The sequence below is a fragment of the Ranitomeya variabilis genome, chromosome 4 (genome assembly GCF_051348905.1).
Source record: "Ranitomeya variabilis isolate aRanVar5 chromosome 4, aRanVar5.hap1, whole genome shotgun sequence".
Taxonomy (NCBI): domain Eukaryota; kingdom Metazoa; phylum Chordata; class Amphibia; order Anura; family Dendrobatidae; genus Ranitomeya; species Ranitomeya variabilis.
The window spans coordinates 527,447,486-527,470,139 of NC_135235.1; the positions used below are offsets into that span (position 1 = coordinate 527,447,486).

Genomic DNA, 22,654 nt, shown 5'->3' on the forward strand with positions numbered 1-22,654 from the left:
TGTGTATTATTTTCTGCCCTTGTGGCTTTTTTTATATTGGTAAAACCGTCGGTCCATTATATGTTCGGTTTAGGGAGCACTTTAACTCAATCACGACTGGTAAAGGAGTTCCTCGCCTTATCAGACATGTTAGGGAATACCATGGTAGCAATGCTGAAACTCTGAGGTTTGCAGGTGTTGACAAGGTTAAATTTCCCAGCCAAGGAGGGAACCACCTTAGAATGTTACTTGTAAAAGAAGCTAGATGGATTTTGCGTTCTAATGCTACAGATCCCCTGGGCTTGAATCAGTAGCATAGCTGCCAGGGGGGCAGAGGGGGCCATCGCCCTGGGCCCCGCACTCTGAGGGGGCCCACCCAGAGCTACACTACTGTGCACATCATGCCAATACAGTTACACTCTGCGGCAGAGCAGGGAGAATCGATCTCCCTACTCTGCCGCTTGGCCGCTACAGGGCCCCTGAGCAGGCGGGGGGGGGGGGGGAGGGCGGTGTCAGCAGTGGGCCCCGCCGCCCGTCATCGCAGGTGACTGCATTGATGAGAGAAGTGTCTGACAGCGGTTGCGATGACGTCTCAACCCGGCGCCCGTTGTCTGGAGATGAGCGGGAGCTCAGAGCAGCGCAGGAACCAGGTGGAAGAGAGGTGAGTATTGGCTTTTTTATGGAGGTGCATCATACTATAGATACTTTGGAGGCTGCCTTATATTAGAGTTTGCCTATGGGGGGTGCATTATATTAGAGACTGCCTGGGGTGTGCATTATATTAGAGTCTGCCTGGGGGATGCCTTATATTAAAGTCTGCCGATGGGGGGGCTACATTATATCAGAGTCTGCCTGGGGGGGTGCACTATATTAGAGTCTGCCTATGGGGGGCTGCCTTATATTAGAGTCTAAATAACCTCAAGAAAAAATCCAGTATACTGTGCCAAGTGAAAGATATAGTCTTTATTAAGGTGAACTAAACGAAGTTTAGACAAATGTGGTACAAAGCGAATCAAAAAGTCAATAAGAAAGTTCAGATCACTACTTTAACCAATAATGGGGAAATGCTCCAACACCCACATGACCAGAAAACCCTATATATTTAGTGCTATGTATATTCGTATCACATGGTCCCATAGACTATACTATATCAGCTGTGTACCACATGCTCATGAGACCAAGATAACATCTGTTAGCCAGTAACACTTACATTAGGGTGGTCCGTTACGTGTGGTTATCCCCAAAGCGCCCCAACGCGCCTTTCGTCCCTTCGTCAGGAGACGAACGCCGGAGGGGAGGGGTGAGTGTCTTAAATAGGGAGGGCGGCCAATGAAAAGCTTCGTTTCGTTTTACATAGACATACTGGTCATCACGGAGTCCACTTCCGGTATTTACCGCGCGTGCGCCGCTGATATCATCCATCAATGTGACGTCGTGGTTTGCGGCCGTGGAACACAAGCTCAACCCGGGCCGTCATAGAGATGCAAGCTCCCCACCACGCCGATGGGCGTAGCAGCCGAGCACGCATCATACCAGAAGGAATGTGAATTTAAACGTAATAACTTGATGCTTTGAATACAGATATAAAAATGTAATAATATAATGTGCTTGATAGAGTGCTCATTTTTAAATGTGAGATATAATATAATAGTATTATAATGCTAAATGGTGCACTAATAAAGATCAATAGCTTCTGTGACATCCCATATCTCAGGGACATGAAAATAAGTGTATAAAAACTACACATATATAGTTGTATATCACCCATAAAAGTTCACTGGTGGAACATTATATTCAAATTAAATGTCATCATAATGTGTGAATCAATATATATCTATAAACCTGTACTTATTGGTAGTGCAGTAATGTAAAGTGCAAGGTGCATACAAAAAATCACTTCTATATATTATAAAATAACAGAGAAACTACATTAATAAAAACCATGAGAAGAATTCCTTATAATCACAGATGATATTCCAAATGTCCGGGACAGATAACTGGATTGTGGATTATTCAGATGAACAGATGGTCCTTATAGAGATTAATATCATTATTAGATATCTATTCCAATTCCCCGAATCATTGTCAGATCCAGTGTTGAATCACTAGTCCAAAAGAGACAAAGGCTACCCATCCAAGAAAAAGAGAAAACCTGTAGCATAATAAATATAATTAGAATCAAACAACATAAAAATAAAATAAATAAAATAGCACATCCTGCAGTCAGGAACAAACCTCGACCAGAGGACCTAAAAACACCCCAATCCCAACCCAAGTTAAGAGATACCAATACAATTACAGAAAAGAACAAAACCCATAATTTTAATTAAGTCCTAATGGTGTCACCATTTGTAAGCGGTAGATCCAGTGGCTTTCAATTTGTGCCAATTTTTTGAACAAGTCTCCACCCCTTTGACCCATTGATACCTGGTCAATAGCTCTCATTTTCAGGAGACTGGAATCTGAATTATGGAAATCCTTGAAATGCCTCAGTAAGGTCTTCAACCGTTCATCTCTGGTACTGTTTTTTTATTTATCGGCATCTCGCGCGTGTTCCCTTGCCCGAATTTTGAATTTGCGGGTTGTCATCCCCACATAAATTTTTTTGCATGGGCATTGGGCATAGTAAATGACACCTGTAGACGAGCAGGTGAGTCTGTGCCAGATTTTAAACGTGCGTGTACCCCCGGAGTTCTGAAAGTCCTTACATTTAACCAGATTCCTACAGGCCTTACACAAACCGCATGGGAAAAAACCCTGCGGTGAGGCTGAATTGATTCCAGTATGCTTCTGATGGTCCACAGCGTAATGGCTGTGCACAAGGATGTCCCTAAGATTTCTAGATCTCCTTGGTGTGACCAGTGGTTCAGGGGAAATCAGATTTTTCAATATTGGGTCTGTTTTTAAGACGTTCCAATGTTTTCGGAAAATTTCCCTACAACTATCCCATTTGTTGTTATACGCAGTGATAATCCTAAGTTGGTTCATTTTTTGATCATTCTGGGATGATGGTTTATAGAGCAACACATTTCTAGATGATTCATTGGCTCTATGATATCCTCTGCGTATTGCTCTATGGCTATACCCTCTGTCACGGAATCTCACATAGAGGTCTCTAGCCTGTTTTTGGAAATTTTCCTCTGGGGAGCATATTCTTTTAATTCGTAAGTGTTGGCCTATTGGAATGACGTGTATTGTCTTATAAGGATGGGATGACTCAGCGTGTAAGATAGTATTAGTGGCCGTGGGTTTCCTATACACATCCGTGGTCAACAGTCCACTTTCATTGATTTGAATGTTGACATCAAGGAAATTTACCTCACGGCCATATGTATATCTCAGTTTTATGTTAAGATTATTGTCATTCAAAATATCCATCATATTTTTTAGTTCCTCCTTAGATCGAACGGATAATTTGTGACGCCACCTGTGGTGTTCGGCCGGGATGGCCAACGCTGCTTAAAGGGACCTCTGGGGCTGATGTTAATGCTGCTTGGATCGTTCTGCTCTCCACAGGTAGAGTGGGGTCCCATGGCTACCAGGTACAGTTGGTAGGGGATGGTAAACAATGGGGTGCAGGACTGAGGGCGCAGGTAATGTTTGAGGAACACAAGGGTAGCAGTTTCCTTTACCTTTTACTGAAGAAATACAGGTACAGTCCAGGGTACAGGGAGCAGGTGGTATTGGGGTCCAGGCAGCCTGGAAACAGCTTGGGATCCACTTAGCCAGGTGGGTTCGGAGGCCTTTCTTCTGCGCTTTGTACTCTGACCCTTGCTGCCTGAAGCTCTGCACCAGTCCTCTCATTGTCTGTACTCCCAACCCATATGGCTGACAGCCTTTCATGGGCACTGCCTTTTCACTGGCATTCCCAGGCTCCTGACATGCTGTTTTGCCTCTGGGTGTCAGTTGGAGTCAGGAGACTTGGAATCTCCTGCCCTCCGGATTCAGTGGCTGGGTATACAATCCTCTCATCACCACAGACTCTGGTGTCTGGTCTCTTTATGCTTTATCTTGGGGTGATCCCAATCAGTGCTTAAAACCCCAGTCTCTCTCCTCAGGTCCTTACTTTCATTTATTTGTGTCTCACACTCAACTCTCTAACCCCGCCTCCAGACCATAACTTATAGGGAAGCTATCCTGAATCCAGGTTTAGAGCTCCCCCTTCTGGTCTGGAGTTAGGAAGGTGTTGTATGTTTGTGTTATCTGCTAAGTGGATCCCTTCTTACCTCCAGGCATGACATCACCCCCTCCATAAGGAAGGCAATGCAATTGTGGCAACCGGACTCCAGGGGTGCCACATGAGCATGCCCATAGACTATAATGAGTACTTGGTTATAATGGATAGAACACTATGAGAATTTTGGATGAGTGAAAATGATCTAATATTTATTTACTGTATCTTATACTCATCATAAATTACAGGCTGTTAATAGCCAACAGCTGCATTCACAATTTTACAGAATAAATAGCAGTAATCTGCCAGAAGTAATTTCTGACTCAGTGCCTTGAAGTTTAGATTATTGATACTTAGAATAGGCCAGTACTATCAGATCAGTGGGACTCTACACCCCCCATAAAGATCAGCACAAGTGCGGTTAGAATGAGTCACAGCACTTGTGCAAGCACTACAAGCAGTGTCGGACTGGGGTGACAAGGGCCCACCAATAACATTGACTTTGGGGGGACCCACTTTTCACCTGCATGCAAATATTATACTACCTTTGTTCACAAATTTACCTATATCTCTATATAATAATAAACTGGGTAGTGTGGTTAATGAATGATGAGATGCTGCTTTTTTCTGTACAGAGTGAATCAAGTGAATTATGCCAAGTACTGCCCACACAGTGGGGTTGGGGACCCAGATCTGCACAGGGGACCGCTGGGGGATTCCCCTGTTACCCTGTGGGCCAGTGCGAGCTTGCAAATGTCCCGTTGAGGGTTGTACGCCTCAGCAAATTTCCTGCTGAAGTGCTCAACTAATGGTCGAATTTTATGTAAATGATCAAAGTTAGGATTATCTCTGGGAGGACACTGTGCATTATCACTATAATAACGCAAACATTTTTGTATAGCTTCAAATCGTGTCCTTGTCATGGCCATATGGCATACCGGTGTACTGTAGAGGATATCAGTACTCCAGTATTGCCGAACCACTGGTTTTCTGACTATGCCCATATGCAGCATAATTCCTCAAAATGTCATCATCTCTGCTGCATTTACAGGGGTCCATCTGGCGTATGATGACGTGGGATTTTGAGTGAAAATTGCTGGGCATACAAATTTGTCTGGGCCACTATAAAATATATTATTTCCTTTGCTGAAAAAGAAGGGATCTTCCTCACTCCCTAAGGCCGGTTTCATACGTCAGTGGCTCCGGTACGTGAGGTGACAGTTTCCTCACGTACCGGAGACACTGACACACGTAGACCCATTAAAATCAATGCATCTGTGCAGATGTCATTGATTTTTTGCGGACCGTGTCTCCGTGTGCCAAACACGGAGACATGTCAGTGTTCGTGGGAGCGCACGTATTACACGGACCCATTAAAGTCAATGGGTAAAACACGCACCTCACACGGATGTTCTCCGTGTGGCGTGCCGGAGACAGCGCGACAGTAAGCGCTGTCCCCCCCACATGGTGCTGAAGCCGCGATTCATATCTTCTGTGCAGCAGCGTTTGCTGCATAGAAGATATGAATAATAGTGTTTAAATGAAAGATCTACCTGTCCGCCGCCCCCCCACCCCCTGTGCGCCCCCCGCTGTTCAGAAAATACTCACCCGCTCCCACGTTGGCTGTCGCTGCTTCCTCTCTGCCCCGCGCCTTCTACTGTATGCGGTCACGTGGGGCCGCTCATTTACAATCATGAATAGTCAGCTCCGCCCCTATGGGAGGTGGAGCCGCCTATTCATGATTGTATATGAGCGGCCCCACGTGACCGCATACAGTGGAAGCCGCGGCCAGACCAGGAAGGAGCGACAGCCAACGAGGGATGCGGGTGAGTATTTTATGAACAGCGGGGGGGCGCACAGGGGGTGGGGGGGGCGGCGGACACATAGATCTTTCATTTAAACACTATTATTCATATCTTCTATGCAGCAAACGCTGCTGCACAGAAGATATGAATCGCGGCTTCAGCACGATGCAGGGGACAGCGCTAAACTTTAGCGCTGTCTCCTGCACGCTCCGTGTGGTACCCACTCACCACACGGGCGGCACACGTGTGCCGCACGTATGGCCTACGTGAGCTCACGGGCACACGGACACGGATAACTCCGGTACCAATTTATTCCGGTACCGGAATTATCTGGACGTGTGGGACAGCCCTAAATCTGTGTCTGAGGCAAGAAAAGTGTATGCCTCCTCTGGTGAATAGTGTCTTCTTGGCAGATGGGCCATTTTTATTTTATTCTTCAAAACCCTAGGGATGTGTGTGTAAGCTTTGCTTGTACACGTGTACTGTGTGGGGCTTGTGTAAAGGGTACTATTTATTATAAAAAGTAGAGAGAAAAAGGGAAAAAATTGAAAGAAACACTTAGAAGAAAAAAATGAAAAGAAAAAACAGTAGATGTAAAAAAAAAGTTTGTATAAAAAAAAATTACAGCGTAGTTCACTACACTAATACCCTACCTATAAAAGTTACTCAGTGCTAACTATTCTTTTTTTTGCAAAACAAAAGCGGACTTCACAAACACTGCGATGTACGCTCCCCTAATGCACTAGCTATAAATTTACTCGGGACTAACTATTCTTCTTTGTGCAAAAGAAAAATGGACTTCACTAACACTGCAACATACGCTCCCCTAATGCATCTAAAATTTTTGTCAGTGCAACTAATTTTTTTGCTTGCAAAAGAAAAACGGATATCACATACACTGCAACATCCGCTACTCTAACTAGCTAAAATAAGAAAAAGTCCCTTGGTGCAGATTCTGATCAGCAGCGATACTGATCAGTGCGCTGCGGCCATGGGAAGAGCACAAATGCTCAGCAGAGGACGCTGTGAACACGAAAAAAGTGCAAAATGTATGCAAACAATGCAAATGGGAGTGGGGGGGATTTGTGATCAGAGGATGGTTGGGAGCTGGAACAGGGATTGGGGAGCTGCTGCTGCAGTGATCACAGATCAGTCACAAAGCGGTCAGCGCACAGCACAGATCGCAGGAGACAGCACTGGATCGCACTGACCACCAATGATTGGTGCTTTGGGAGTGTTTTTCAGTAGCTTGAACTGGTGTTTTAGTCAAAGTGGAGGGATTTCTGAACAGTTCCAAATATCAGTCAGCTTTGTAATAGATCCTTCAGGCCTCTACTATGGAAGAGGAATTTAACCTTTCAGCTCAACAATAAGTATACCTCCAAAACAATAAAACAAAGGATTTGCCAGAAGTTTTGGAATGACCTAGCCAGAGCTCAGGCCTGAATCCAATGGAAAATTTGTGGGGTGACCTGAAGAGGGCGCTGTACACCTCAGGTGACCTCACAATCTAATAGATTTGGAGCGCTGTTGCAAGGAAGAGTGGGCAAAGATTGCAAATACTAGATGGGGTATGGTGATAGACTCCTACCCAAAAAGACTTAATGCTGTATTAAATTCAAAAGGTACTTCAACAATGTATTAACCCCTTAGTGACAGAGCCAAACTTTTGAAATCTGACCTGTGTCAGTTTATGATGTAATAACTCTGGAACACTTCAAAAATCCCACGGATTCCAAGATTGTTTTTTCATGGCACGCTATAATTTATGATAATGGTAAATCTAGTTCACATGTTTTGTGTTTATTTATAAAAAAAAAATCAGAAATTTGACAGAAATGTAAACAATTTAGCAATTTTCAAAACTTTGAACGATCATCCCCTTATTCCAGATGGTCACACCACACAAAAACATTAATAAATAACATTTCCCACATGTCTGCTTTACATCAGCACCATTTGTAAAATGTTGCTTTATTTTCTTAGCATTTTAGAAGGTTAAAAAATGTAGCAGCAATTTTTCATTTTTTCAAGGAAATTTTACAAAATTTATTTTTTAGGGACCTGTCCAGGTTTTAAGTGACTTTGGGGGTCCTATATATTGGAAAACCTCCAAAAGTAATAATATTTTAAAACGGCACCCTTTGACATGTTGAAAACTGCTGTCAGGTAGTTTATTAACCCTTCAGGCACTTTTCAGGAATTAATGCAAAGTGACATGACAGGAATGAAAAAGTTTACCTTTACCACCTAAGTGTCGCTAACTTCTGAACAGGCCGCTATAGCCGGCAGACTCTAAGGCCAGTATTTGATGGTGAATTGCCATCACAAACATCAAGACCGCATGATCATGATATTAGGGTGCTGATGGGGTTAAAGAAGGAGCCCCCACAGTCTGTTAACCATTTATATGATGTAGTCACCATTTACATCAGCATCTAAGGGGTTAAACTGATATGGGCAGCGCCAACACTGATCGTGGCTAATGCAGCAAGTTGTCAGCTATAGTGGACAGCCGACAGCTGCTGGATTGTCACCTGTATGGGGATGCTAGTCTCTTATATCTCAGGTCAGTAAAAAGACGTATTGGCGGTCATTAAGGAGTTAATTTAAGGATGTGGTTATTTACGCAACCATGTTATTTTTCCAAACGAAAAGTTTCAGTTTATTTTTCCCTTCAATTGTTCAGATTATGGGCGACATTAACCCCTTTTATGAACTTGGACGTATAGGTACGTCTAAGGTTGCCTCCCCATTTGATGTGGGCTCAGGCGATGGGCCCACAACTTTTTCTGGCACATGTCAGCTGATACAAACAGCCGAGGGTGGAATCGCGATACACCCACGGCTGTTAACATGTTAAATGCCACTCTCAATCTTTGACAGCAGCATTAACCATGATCGTGTCAGAAGCACGTCACAAACACCGCCCATCGGCGCACGTGTCACATGACCACGGGTCGGCAATGAGTTGGCATGACAACCCAGGGTCTGCAGGAAACTCCTGTGGTTGTTATCTTCGAACTGCTATGAGCACTGCCTATTAAAAATATTAAAGTTTAAATCACCCTCCATTTGCCCAATTCAAAATAAAACAATTAAAAAAAAAAAAAAAAAAATCTATTTCACCTATTTGTATTGCCGCGTTCCAAATTGCCAGATCAATATATTTAAAAAAAATTAATCTGGTCGGTAAACGGCGTAACAAAAAAAACAAAAAAAACAAAAAATCAAAACACCAGAATTATTAAAATAATGCAATAATGGGCGATAAAGAGGATCATATATAACACAAAAATGGTATTGATAAAAATGTCAGCTCGGCATGCAAAAAAAAATAAGCCCTCACTCAGCCCCAGATCACAAAAAATGGAGACACTATGGGTCTTGAATAATGTCTTTTTTTAAACTTTTTTTTTTTTTTTTTTTAAGTAGTGGAGAAAAATCCAAAGAACCTAGACATGTTTGGTATCTTACGAACTCATACTGACCTGGAGAACCATAATGGCAGGCATTTGGTGAAAATGGAAAAAAAAAAAATGGTTGAATTGCACTTTTTTTTGCAATTTCACCACACTGATTTTTTTCCCGTTTTTTTCTAGTACACGATATGATAAAACCAATGATGTTGTTCAAAAGTATAGCTTAAAAAAATCAAGCCCTTACATGGCCATGTTTATGGAAAAATAAAAAAAGATATGGCTCTCTGAAGAAGGGGAGCAAAAATATGAAACCGCAAAAATCCAAGGTGGTAAACGGGTTAAAGGTGGAAAAAGTTCGGAAATTATTCTTCTTGGTATAATTTTTTTTTTTACATCACAAAAACCTAGCATTTTCTCAAGAGTGGGGTGTAGACCTTTTATATCCACAGTATACGCACTTCAGCAAAATGAAGAGCATATATAAAATTGCATTGTGTGTCAGCGAGTTCTACAGCACCTGCAATAAACACTATGTACTAGTTATGGGGTCTTCGTCTAGATTCGCCAAGCGGCACCACACGTCAGCAATCTTTGGCTGGGATTCCGTGGTGCCTTTTGGTCAATCAGCCTTGGAGTTGCTAAAATTTGACATGCTTATTACAGGTGAAGAAGAAACCGCTGAAGTGCAATGTCTTCTATACAATGAGTCAGTCATTTTAAGGGCTCGCTCACACAGCAGTCAATTCTCTCATGTAAGAGAATAGTATTGATTATGCAAATGAAGCTCGGTTCAAACGCTGTCAGAGTTTGAGGCAAGGGTCAGTGCATTGTGCTCAGATACTCTCGCAAGAGAATCACAGAACAGGTGCGGAGGAGACGGAGAAAGTAATTTCTCCATTTCCTCCATTGCTGGTGTCTGCGGTAATAGGACTGCACTCAGATGACATGTGAATGTAGTCCAACATTTCACATGCACCCACATACTTGATGGGTGCATGAAAGCCGGAATCTTAGTAGGATGAACCCTCCTTAGCCTTTTTATAAGGGTTTGTAGGTCATAGAAAGATGATTACAATGACATTTTGATATCTGAAATCCGATGTTTTATTCTAGAGAATTATACATTTTTTGCACACACATGTGCATTAGCTGTTAAGATCTATGGGTCGGAACATAAAATCTGCCTCCAGAGCTTATTTTCAATGAAAGGGGTATTACCAGTGTGTGACATGTATATCAGTAGAGCAGGCGGTCAGTCAATACATGTCTCGCACTGGTAACGCCCCCTTTCAGTGAAATTAAGCTCTGGAGGTATATTCTCAGAAGATCTATGGGTGGCACATAGATCTCAAACAGCTCATTTACATTAAAAAAAAAAGAAAAAAAAATGTATTTCTCTGGAATAAGACATCGGATTGCAACTATTAAGATATCATGTTATTCAGCTTCCGATGACCTACATGCCCATATAGGAGGGATGATCCTACTGACAGATTCTCTTTAAAAGCTCCACTAGCACAATGAATAAATATGGAAACTCGTGCTCATACATGTGAAAAACAGATTATCATGACGATTAATCAATTTCAACTGCTAAACTGGCTACAATGGCAGAATTATCTCCACTTCTATAGACCCCTTATAATCTGTGATGTTACATCAAAACGGTATGTGCACACAAGTGGGACAAAAGCTGCACTGTCTCACAAGGTGTCACATGATCAGCGTGATAATTTAGCACTGCAAGACTGTACTTGAAGTCCTCAACTCCCTTACGTTTTTGAGTAACCTTCCGACCAGCTCTGTATGATCCAAGGTTACATCAGTACAGAATATGCAGTCTCGGCAGGACAAAGAGCAACGCCCTTAGACTAAGCACAAACTTATTCATCTGTCTCCAGTCATGCAGAGTCTAACTCTCCATACGCTCCACTTCCCAAATTTAAAAAAAGACACAGATGGTATAATAATAAAACATTGTTTAATACTCCCTGACTGAGGCCCCATGTGCAGACAATGCCAGCACACTGCACAGTCAGGCACAGAAAGGGTTAATACTATACAAAAACAATCCCCCCTTCATATCGGGGTTCATAGCACCAATGAAATGTTTTCTTACAAGTGAACATCCTTCCTTCTTCAAGATGTCTGAGACTTAATGAGTTAATGGAAGAGGTTGTCATGACTTACAAAATAAATATACATATACACAGTAAGGGAAATGTAACCTATTGCCCATCTAAGGGGTCTGTGGTGCACTTAAGACCTCTGTCAACAAAGAAAGGTACAGATTAAAAAACGCAGCACATAATAGGGTTAATAAAAAAAAAAAAAATGTGGTGCAGCTGTGGTTACTCTCATGTGAACCTGATGTAAATTCTTGTTCCTCTTAAAGCAAACATGGGTCGTTTCATAGCAGAAAATGCTCCGTAGGCAGAACAGTCTTGGAGAAAGCTGAGGTAGACAAATAGGAGTTACAAAAATATACACATGGCTGGATGAAAATGTTCACCGCTCAATATCCCCAGAATCTAAGAGACAGTGGCAAGAATAAATCCACATTTTTTTTTTTGCAAGTTACATGCATAGACTTTAGTTGGCATGACTGGTCGCATTAAAATTCTTCTTCTCGGTCCCTCTACTCTTGTACCGTGAAATGAAATCTTGAGTTCTTGCACATTCTGAGTTAACTTGATGCAGTTCCTCTCCCCACCCTCTTGGCCCGAGTTATCCACAATCCACGTCATGATGACCACAGCTGCTTCTCTTTTCATATAAAATAAGCACGAAAAAAAGATCTGTATAAAAAGGAGTCAATTTTGTACAAAAGTAATATGAAAAGTGTCCAGCGTATGTAAAATAAATATAAAGGCTCCCATCAAAGTCAGTTTGCGGTAACTTGAGACTTCAGCCAGTCTAATCCAGCAGGCAGCCTGTAGAGGAAAAGCAAACAAGATCAATCATTAACGCTAGGAGGGGGGCACGTAATGTTCAGCAAAACTATCAACCCTCGCAGTGTTCTGCACTAGTCACAAATAATAGGTTTTACAAGGGAGAAGTTCTATTAAACTCTTTCACTTCTTTCTGCTGAATGTTGCAATAGGTTTGCCAGATACAAATTTAAAGCCATCTTTTTTCTCTAAATTGAAAAAAAAAGTAATCTCACATTTACGTAGATACAAGCACCTTGCCCGTTAGGTTTGCCATAGAGTCAGAAGTCTATAGTGACAAATAGGCCTGACCCCAGAATTATTGCTGTGCCAGTATTTCTGATGCAAATTGTCTCTTCAGAGAGGAAGGGGACTTGAATTCAAGTGCCACCTATTGTACGTAGCAATCCTAAAAGTCAATCAACCCTTTAACGAGCCTGGTCACATGACTTGGGTTAAAAGCCAAACCAGAATCTCAATATTCGGACACGTGTTTCGGGGTGTTGCACCTCCTCAGTGCATAGCATGAGATGAGATCTGGCTGTATGACAGGACAGGACTCGGACAGGTTTAAGGGGTAATATTTCTCGTTATGGAGAGTGACATGCCAGGGTAAACAATCTTCCTGCCTCTGGGAAATTAAATATGCTAACACAGTGGGGTTGATCCTTTCTTTCTCTTGCTGTCATAAATCTGATCATCAGAAGCAACTTTTAATGCCACCCTATACATGTGATTAGGCGGACCTTGTGTGGCTACTTGAAGCTTGGGCTGAGGCTGGTTTCACACTTGCGTTTTGATCTGCATGTGGTGAAAAAACGCATGTAAACGCGGCAAAACGCCGCGTTTTTTAGACGCATGCGTTTTTGCATGCAGAAAAAAAAAGCGGCGTTTTGCCGCGTTTACATGCGTTTTTTCATGCGTTTGCGTTTTTTAAACGCATGCTGAGAAGTGTGTGACAGCTGCCAATCATCAAAATCAACTAGAAAACCCACTATAAATAGAAATAGCTAGGGTTAGGGTTATGGATAGGGTTAGGATCCCTAGGGTTAGGGTTAGGGGTAGTTTTTTATTAGAATGTCCTGGTCACCAGGTCACTGATAAGCCACCCCCCACCATCAAGGTGATAAAGGGATCCAAACCCTAACCCTAACCCTGACAAGCCACCATCCACCATCAAGGTGATAAAGGGATCCAAACCCTAACCCTACCCCTACCCCTGACAAGCCACCCCCCACCATCAAGGTGATAAAGGGATCCAAACCCTAACCCTAAGGGTATGTGCACACGTTGCGGATTTCTTGCAGAAATTTCCTGAAGAAAACCGGAAATTTTCTGCAAGAAATCCGCATTTTTTTTTTTGCGTTTTTTTTCCGGGTTTTTTTGCGTTTTTTTAGCATTCTGCAAGCGTAATTAGCTTGCAGAATGCTAAAGTTTTCCAAGCGATCTGTAGCATCGCTTGGAAAACTGACTGACAAGTTGGTCACACTTGTCAAACATACTGTTTGACAAGTGTGACCAACTTGTTACTATAGATGCTGCTTTTGCAGCATCTATAGTAAAAGATAGAACGTTTAAAAATAATAAAAAAAATAAAAAAAATGCTTATACTCACCCGCAGACATCAGATCTCCTCACCAGCGTCCGTTCCTATAGCTGATGTGTGCGCGCAGGGCCTTCCATGACGTCACGGTCACGTGAGCGGTCTCGGCCAATCACAGGACAGTGACGTCATTCGGCAAGGTCCTTCACCGCACGCCAGCTACAGGAACCGAAGCCAGCGTGCAGCACAGAGGCGGGAACACTTCGGGGGCCATCAGAGGGTGAGTATAGGACTATTTTTTATTTTAATTCTTATTTTTTGACCACTTATATGGTGCCCAGTCCGTGGAGGAGAGTCTCCTCTCCTCCACCCTGGGTACCAACCGCACATAATCTGCTTACTTCCCGCATCGTGGGCACAGCCCCGTGCGGGAAGTAAGCAGATCAATGGACCCCTAGGTGTGCGGAATCCCCTGCAATTCCGCATTTTAATGAACATGTTGCTTTTTTTTCCGCGATGCGATTTTTTCGCGGAAAAAAAGGCTACATTTGCACAAAAAATGCGGAATACACTGAAAATAATGGGAGGCATATGTTAGCGTTTTTTTCGCGTTTTTATCACGTTTTTATAGCGAAAAAACGCGAAAAAAACGCGAAAAATACTGAACGTGTGCACATGGCCTAACCCTGACAAGCCACCATCCACCATCAAGGTGATAAAGGGATCCAAACCCTAACCCTAACCCTGACAAGCCACCATCCACCATCAAGTTGATAAAGGGATCCAAACCCTAACCCTAACCCTGACAAGCCACCATCCACCATCAAGGTGATAAAGGGATCCAAACCCTAACCCTAACACTAACCATGACAAGCCACCATCCACCATCAAGTTGATAAAGGGATCCAAACCCTAACCCTAACCCTGACAAGCCACCATCCACCATCAAGTTGATAAAGGGATCCTAACCCTAACCCTACCCCTAACCCTAACCCTAGGGATCCTAGGGATGCATAGGAATTGGCTATTATGTTGACCTGGTGACCAGGACATTCTTCTAATAAAAAGCTTTGTTCAATGTGGACACCCTAAGATATACGGTATTGCTATAGAGTACTAAAAATATAAACTCATAGAGTATGGACTGTCATATAGGGTTAGGGGTAGGGCTAGGGTTAGGGTTTGGATCCCTTTATCACCTTGATGGTGGGGGGGTGGCTTGTCAGGGTTAGGTTTAGGGGTAGGGTTAGGGGTAGGGTTTTCTTGTTTTTTCTTGTGTTTAGGGTTAGGGTTTTCTTGTTTTTTCTTGTGTTTTTCTATAAAAACGCATGCGTTTTTAACGCAAGCAAACGCATGTGCTTAAAAATGCATGCGTTTACATAGACAGCAATGCATTTTTTTGCCGCGAATAAACGCATGCGTTTTTTTGCGGCAAAAAAACGCCGCTATAAAGACTTGTTTGTATTCACTGTATAATTTACAGCAAAGATACTTGTGATAAGATGTCTGACTATCAGGGTTCTTGCAACTTTCTCTTTCTAGTAAGAAACACTGAATTTGTATGAGTAGCAGTAATGCTACAGTTGTATGGCAAGTGGCACACCACTACATGTTGTAAAAAACTCCAAAACATTTAGGATTAGCTTAATATGGAGAAGTGCAGGGTATTTTATAATAAACAATATTAAAAAGTGATTAGGGTGTAAAGATACATATTTAGAAAGGAAATTTTAGATGCTGAACCAGGCTCGGAATTCTCATTCCTACATTATTTCAGTGACTGCTGGGGTTCAGATTTGGCTTCCCTCTCTAAGGCCAGGATTACACATGCGAGAAATACGGCCGAGTCTCACATGTTAATACCCGGCATAGCCGCCATCACTCAGGAGCGGAGCGTGCAGCTCCATGTATTCCTATGCGGCCGCTCCTGAGTGGCGGCGGCAATGCCAGGTATTAACATGCGAGACTGCCAACACAAAGCCGTGACACATGCAGACGCGGTGCCGGACAGCTGACTAGCTGGAGTGATCCAGGGAGTTCCCTCTGCAGCTTATTTGGCAAGCACTATAGCTTGCCGAATAAGCGGGGACCCAAGGAAATTAACTCAGCTCCACTTGTAAGTCCTCAGAGAATTCTCTTCTCCTCTTTCTGTTCTCCAAGCTTAGTGTGGCACACACAGACAAACAATGCAAAGATTGAGACAACTTCTCTTTTTACATGGTTTCAGGTGTAATTTTCATATTGCCAATGCCTGCTATTTGCCACAGGTGAGTTTTAACGAGCATCACATGCTTGAAACAAATACACTCACCGGCCACTTTATTAGGTACACCATGCTAGTAACGGGTTGGACCCCCTTTTGCCTTCAGAACTGCCTCAATTCTTCGTGGCATAGATTCAACAAGGTGCTGGAAGCATTCCTCAGAGATTTTGGTCCATATTGACATGATGGCATCACACAGTTGCCGCAGATTTGTCGGCTGCACATCCCAAAGATGCTCCATACAAGGCAGGATGGATCCATGCTTTCATGTTGTTTACGCCAAATTCTGACCCTACCATCCGAATGTCGCAGCAGAAATCGAGACTCATCAGACCAAGCAACGTTTTTCCAATCTTCTACTGTCCAATTTCGATGAGCTTGTACAAATTGTAGCCTCAGTTTCCTGTTCTTAGCTGAAAGGAGTGGTACCCGGTGTGGTCTTCTGCTGCTGTAGCCCATCTGCCTCAAAGTTCGACGCACTGTGCATTCAGAGATGCTCTTAGGCCTACCTTGGTTGTAACGGGTGGCGATTTGAGTCACTGTTGCCTTTCTATCAGCTCGAACCAGTCTGCCCATTCTCCTCTGACCTCTGGCATCAACAAGGCATTTCCACCCACAGAACTGCCGCTCACTGGATTTTTTTTCTTTTTCGGACCATTCTCTGTAAACCCTAGAGATGGTTGTGCGTGAAAATCCCAGTAGATCAGCAGTTTCTGAAATACTCAGACCAGCCCTTCTGGCACCAACAACCATGCCACGTTCAAAGGCACTCAAATCACCTTTCTTCCCCATACTGATGCTCGGTTTGAACTGCAGGAGATTGTCTTGACCATGTCTACATGCCTAAATGCACTGAGTTGCCGCCATGTGATTGGCTGATTAGAAATTAAGTGTTAACAAGAAGTTGGACAGGTGTACCTAATAAAGTGGCCAGTGAGTGTATGTCTACCTACAATTTTGGAAAGGTGTCAACAATTTTGTCTGGCCTGTTTTGGGGGTGGGAGTTTTTTGTTAAATTCTGTCCAATTTGCTTGTTTGCCTCTTTTTTGTGCTGTTCCAATACACACAAAAGGAAATAAACATGTGTATAACAAAACATGTGCAATTGAAATATTTTTATGGGAGAAATATGTCATTTTTTATTTTTAAAACAATTTCAAACACCTTCGGCCATGACCAGGGGCATAACAACCGCAGTCGCAGCGGGTCAAAGGCCCGCCGACGCCAGCAGAAATTTAAACTGGATGTGTGTACTCAGACACACATCCATCTGAAGTGCATTGTGGTGCACAGGCCTGTCTGTGCACGACAATTCATACTGCCTGCCAATCAGAGGCCAGCAGCTGACATTAGTGTGCATGTTAACCTTCACGACATGCCCCGTACTAGTACGGGGCATGTCGTGTCTCCCCCTTTGATGTGGGCTCCGGCGGTGAGCCCACATCAAAGTCGCGACATGTCAGCTGTTATGTACAGCTAACATGTGCGCGCAATAGCGGCAGGTGAAATCACAATTCACCCGCCGCTATTAACCAGTTAAATGCCGCTGTCAAACGCTGACAGCGGCATTTAACTACCGCTTCCGGACGTGCGGCCGGAAATGAGCGCATCGCCGACCCCTGTCACATGATCGGGGGTCAGCGATGCGTCAGGATAGTAACCATAGGAGGTCCTTGAGACATCTATGGTTACTGATGCCGGCTAGCTGTGAGCGCCACCCTGTGGTCGGCGCTCATAGCAAGCCTGCAATTCAGCTACATAGCAGCGATCTGATGATCGCTGCTATGTAGCAGAGCCGATCCAGTTGTGCCAGCTTCTAGCCTCTCATGGAGGCTATTGAAGCATGGCAAAAGTTAAAAAAAAGGTTTTAAAAAACATGAAAAAAATAAAAAAAATATATAAAAGTTTAAATCACCCCCCTTTCGCCCCATCCAAAATAAAAAAAAAAAAAAAAATGCAACCTACACATATTTGGTATCGCCACATTCAGAATCGCGATAAATAAAAAAGATAAGGTTCTGGGAAGGAGGGGAGCGAAAAACGAAAACACAAAAACGAAAAAGGGCTGCGGTGTGAAGGGGTTAAGCGGCACATGACAGTGATGTTATATCATGCTCCCTTTGCATGCTGAAATAAGCTTGACAAGAGGATGATGAATGCCTGGGGAGCGACAGGAAGGTGAGTATTTATATTTATTTGTTTTACATCAGTGGCCATATTAGTACATTGATTATTATGGGATGCATTATACTATATGGAGGACTACAGCTAAATGCATTATACTATATGGATGACTATGGGCTGTGCATTATAGTATATGGAGGACTAAGGCGAGGTGCATTATTCTGTATATCTGCTATAGATCCTCATGTACACCCCTGGTGAGTGTAATGGTTAATTTTTTTTCTATACATTAAAGAACACAGTGTCAGAATGTATAACAACATGGGTGATATATTTATACAAGCATAAGGGACATATACCAGAATGGCAGATACATATACCAGGATGGGGCCCAGGATGAGGGAAATGTACTATTATAGATATACACATACACGATTTATTCAGGATGGGGGGGCACATCAGACTCTAGTTACGCCTCTGGCCATGACTGTATGTAGGGACTATGGGAAGGTCAGAATTTGCCATAAGAAGCTGACTTACCCTTCTCCAGTGAGCGCACAGCAACCCTGAATGTGCCAGGCTCTGTCTTTGATAGCGCTAAGTGCCAACATGGTGGAGATCTCCGTGGCTGACATGGAATCCTTCACATCCTGCTTGTTTGCAAAGATTAACACGGCTGCGTTCTGCAGGTCCTATGCGGAGAAAGACAATTGTTCAGAAGCTTCATTGGGCTGTTGCTTCATTTATTTCTAACCTGGCATTGAAATGGCAGGGACTCCTTGTCTCCCTGCTGGAGCCCATCCTAATTCATTCAGACCGACTTATCTAGTAACCGTGAAGACCCAGCATAAAATCTATAAGAAAGTGGGCGGATGACTCACCTCATGTGCCAGCATCTTGTACAGCTCATCCCGCGTCTCTGGCAAGCGTTCTCGATCAGTGCTGTCAATCACCAGAATGACAAACTGAAAAAAAAAAAACGAAAATTAAATGAAACATACAGACCATCAGAGTGGAGGCCACGGCAAACTAGAGGAATGTGTCCATCATTGCCCCAGAAAGGCTCAAAGTGAAGCAGCCATTTAAAAATGATATTAGATAAATACAGAAATTGCAATGCTATAATATAATTCTCAAACTTGGCCCATTCCTTGGGGATCTCCAGTGGACATTCTTGCCACGTCCGATAATAGAAGTACAAAGAAACGCCTCGTCTCCAGCAGTCTCTAGAACACCTTTGCCTAGAGATCCAGCAGCGATCACTGCCATAGGTGATACTGACGTGGCATCCAACAGCCCCTTGCCAGGTTTTGTGCATCTGTCCTATTAATTGGAATAAGAGGAATGCCCGCTATTTGCTGGGTGTGAACAATACCTGGCAAGCGGCCATAAGACACCATGTCAGTAGAGCCTCTTACTGACGGCTGAATGTTTAGCCCAACATATTTCTAAGGAGCATGCCTGATCCCTTACCTCAGTATTGGAGTAGTAACTGTTCCATGTTGCTCGAAGGGTCTCCTGCCCCCCAATATCCCACATCAGGAAGTGTGTGTTCCGCATGACAATCTCTTCTACGTTACTGCCAATAGTGGGCGCTGTATGAACCACTTCATTCATAAGACTGGAAAAGAGAAGGAATCGTTTTCTAGAGACCGCATAGATAAAGGAGCACTTGTACTGTACTGAGGAGACCACAATGGAAATCTATCGCTCAGTGCCGCTGGAGACAATTTTTTTCTGCGTGCACCCATTTAGCCATAGATCAATGGTCCCCCAGCTCTGGAAAAGCTGGAACTGGTCACATGTACTGAGGTGGTCTGTGCGTGCTGGGAGAGAAAGTTCTTGCAGCAGGTCGGTGGATCACTGCTGTAGAAAAGGGCACAATCACCAGCCATTTTCACCGCCTCGTGGTCACAAATAGACCTTTCTAGGCCGACAACAGGTCATACAGCAGTGAAGAGCCCTACTGACCACAATCTGCTGTTTTCACACCCTGGGGAGTGTCATCTCCTAACTGGACAAGTGTCAGTCATTTCCTCTGTTGTCCCTGGACCATCTGCTGGGGGTGGGAATACTCACAATTGGTACAGGATGGTGGTCTTCCCAGCATTGTCCAGCCCAACAATGATGACTTTGTGCTCTGTGGAAAAGAGACAAGTAGTGGTTATGGTTTATCTATCCAGAGCGGAGCTGTCATGTTACACGCAGGAAACGTGGCCGCTGTGATCTGGTTTTATGCCCATTGATGTGGCCGACCTTCACTAACCAGAGTGCCAGCTACAATTCTGTGCAACCTGTGATGTATGCCACACATAGCGCAGACAGGGGAGAATACATATTCAGCAGGACAAATCACCGCCATTATATGTATTCATAGGATCTGCATGGAAGACTGACAAACAGGACTCCTTCCTCCCCTAGAGACAGATGTGGAGAGAATGGAATGTGAGCTATGTCTGAACTCCGAGAACAGCCAGGGCCAAGAACAGAACTCTCCCAACAGGCGCCCCCTCCTCTATGGCAGAAAAACACCAGGACAAGAATCCTATTCACACCCAGCTGTGTCCAGATAATAGAGGGGGGGGTGAGGTGAAGATCAGACACTGGAGGGGCACAAAGGCCGGAAGGCGCAATAATGGCCCCCAGGACATTGGGGATGTGGCCGCCTGCTTGTTGTATGGAGGGGCTCAGGACCACAATCACTGTCCAAGCAGATCTGTAATCTGTGAGGTCTAATGAGTGTATGTGGATGGGGGGTCCCCACACTATTATGGGGGGTGACTCTGCTTTGCCCATTGTGTACAGAACAGGAATTGTTGGAGCGACGCAGCGGATTATAATTATGTTATCACTAACCATAATCTGATTCCTCAGATTATATAGGGGAAATATCAGTCACACTAGGTGAATGGATCCTGGACATTGCACAACGGCGTCACAAATACAGAAAGTGATGCAAGATCCTGTGTCACCGGGATGACGACTTATTCTAGGGGGTTACAGTGATAACCATGCAAGGATATTAAAAGGCAGGAAGAACTACAAGTCTCAGTGATATGTAAAAGGAGAAAAATAGTATCCATGCACCCCATCCAATCAATAGGAGAGCACATCAATGGCTACACCATATTATACACACACACACACATATATTTATGTTACACAGAAATATATATATATATATATATATATATATATATATATAATGTGTGTATATCTATTTGTATTACACAGAAATAGATATACACACATACATATATATATAAACACACACGTATATTAGCCACAAGTATCTCTCACTCAGTTAACAGACCCGTCAATCCCAATCCCTATTAAAGGATAATCCGGTTTTCCAGCCGAGCACGGTGCAGATTACGATGCCCTCCCGGATCTCCGGTAAGTGAAGGGCTCTTCTTCCTACCTTTGTTACCGAAGATGCTCATGAGCCTAGTAAACAGTTGCCCCATCCTTGTAGTTCACAGGATAATCCAGCCGAGCGATCGATAATGGAGGCGCCGTCCGCGATCCGTATGTCGCGATGTGATTCTCGCAAGCCGACGATTCGCCCGTATACAGCGATCTGTTCTTCAGAGTATTTAAACAGCAGTGACGTAGTCGGAAGCCCCGCCTATCGGTACGTTCCGGTGGAGTCCCCGTGACGTCAGTGACTGGGTAAGGAGATGGGGGCGGGGCCGCTCTGCACGCTAGAAGTATCGGGGAGGGAGCAGCTGATGACGTCACACTGACGAGGCTGCTGCTGCCTGCTGACTGCCTCCCTCTTCCTCCTGAGGCGTGCTGCTCCTTCTATACTGGTCCTAACGTGACCCTGATCTTGTGGCTGTAGGAGAATAAATGGGAGGACGCACCACAGGAGCCGCTCTGAATACACTGCAGTAAATATACCTGAGGATTAATGGTTATGTAAACAGACCTCTGATCCGGAAATGCTAGCATACTTTCACGTGGCCATAATATTCTTATTACTTCATTCTTTGGGCTTGACAGTACTCAATAAGCTCAGAAATGCAAATCAGCGCAGCTCCTGTCACCTGTGCACCAGCAGCAGCACCGGCCCGGGCACCTCTCCTGGCATCATCTGCCTGTAGCCTCATGTCCTGCCGCTACCTGGTACACCTGATGTTCATTTCCATGTGTGGTTCTACCATGGCTCCCGGGCACCTCTCCTGGCATCATCTGCCTGTAGCCTCAATCTTAAAGGGAATCTGTCACCTTCGCCCTAAATAACAGCATTTATATGACCATATAACTCAGAGACAAGTCCAGCCATACCTATATATGGCCAGTCCACTTCTACGTTACTGAGAAATCAGTGTTTTCATTGATATGCAAATGAGGGTGTAGGTCTGAAACCTCTGTCACTCCAGCTCTGCCCCCCAGTGCATCCTCCTCCTCC

At 43.9% G+C, this 22,654-nt stretch overlaps 1 protein-coding gene across 1 annotated transcript; it reads right to left on the bottom strand.

Annotated features, from left to right (window-relative positions):
- Nucleotides 1-11,343: 11,343 nt before the first annotated feature.
- ARL5C (ARF like GTPase 5C) lies at nt 11,344-21,834 on the bottom strand. The gene is made up of 6 exons (XM_077252322.1): nt 21,662-21,834; nt 20,320-20,380; nt 19,714-19,861; nt 19,122-19,205; nt 18,781-18,932; nt 11,344-12,313 (listed from the first exon to the last, which is right to left on the bottom strand). The coding sequence occupies exons 1-6, from the start codon at nt 21,705-21,707 to the stop codon at nt 12,265-12,267; spliced, it is 540 nt and encodes a 179-aa protein (XP_077108437.1). The 5' UTR covers nt 21,708-21,834; the 3' UTR covers nt 11,344-12,264.
- Nucleotides 21,835-22,654: the final 820 nt, after the last annotated feature.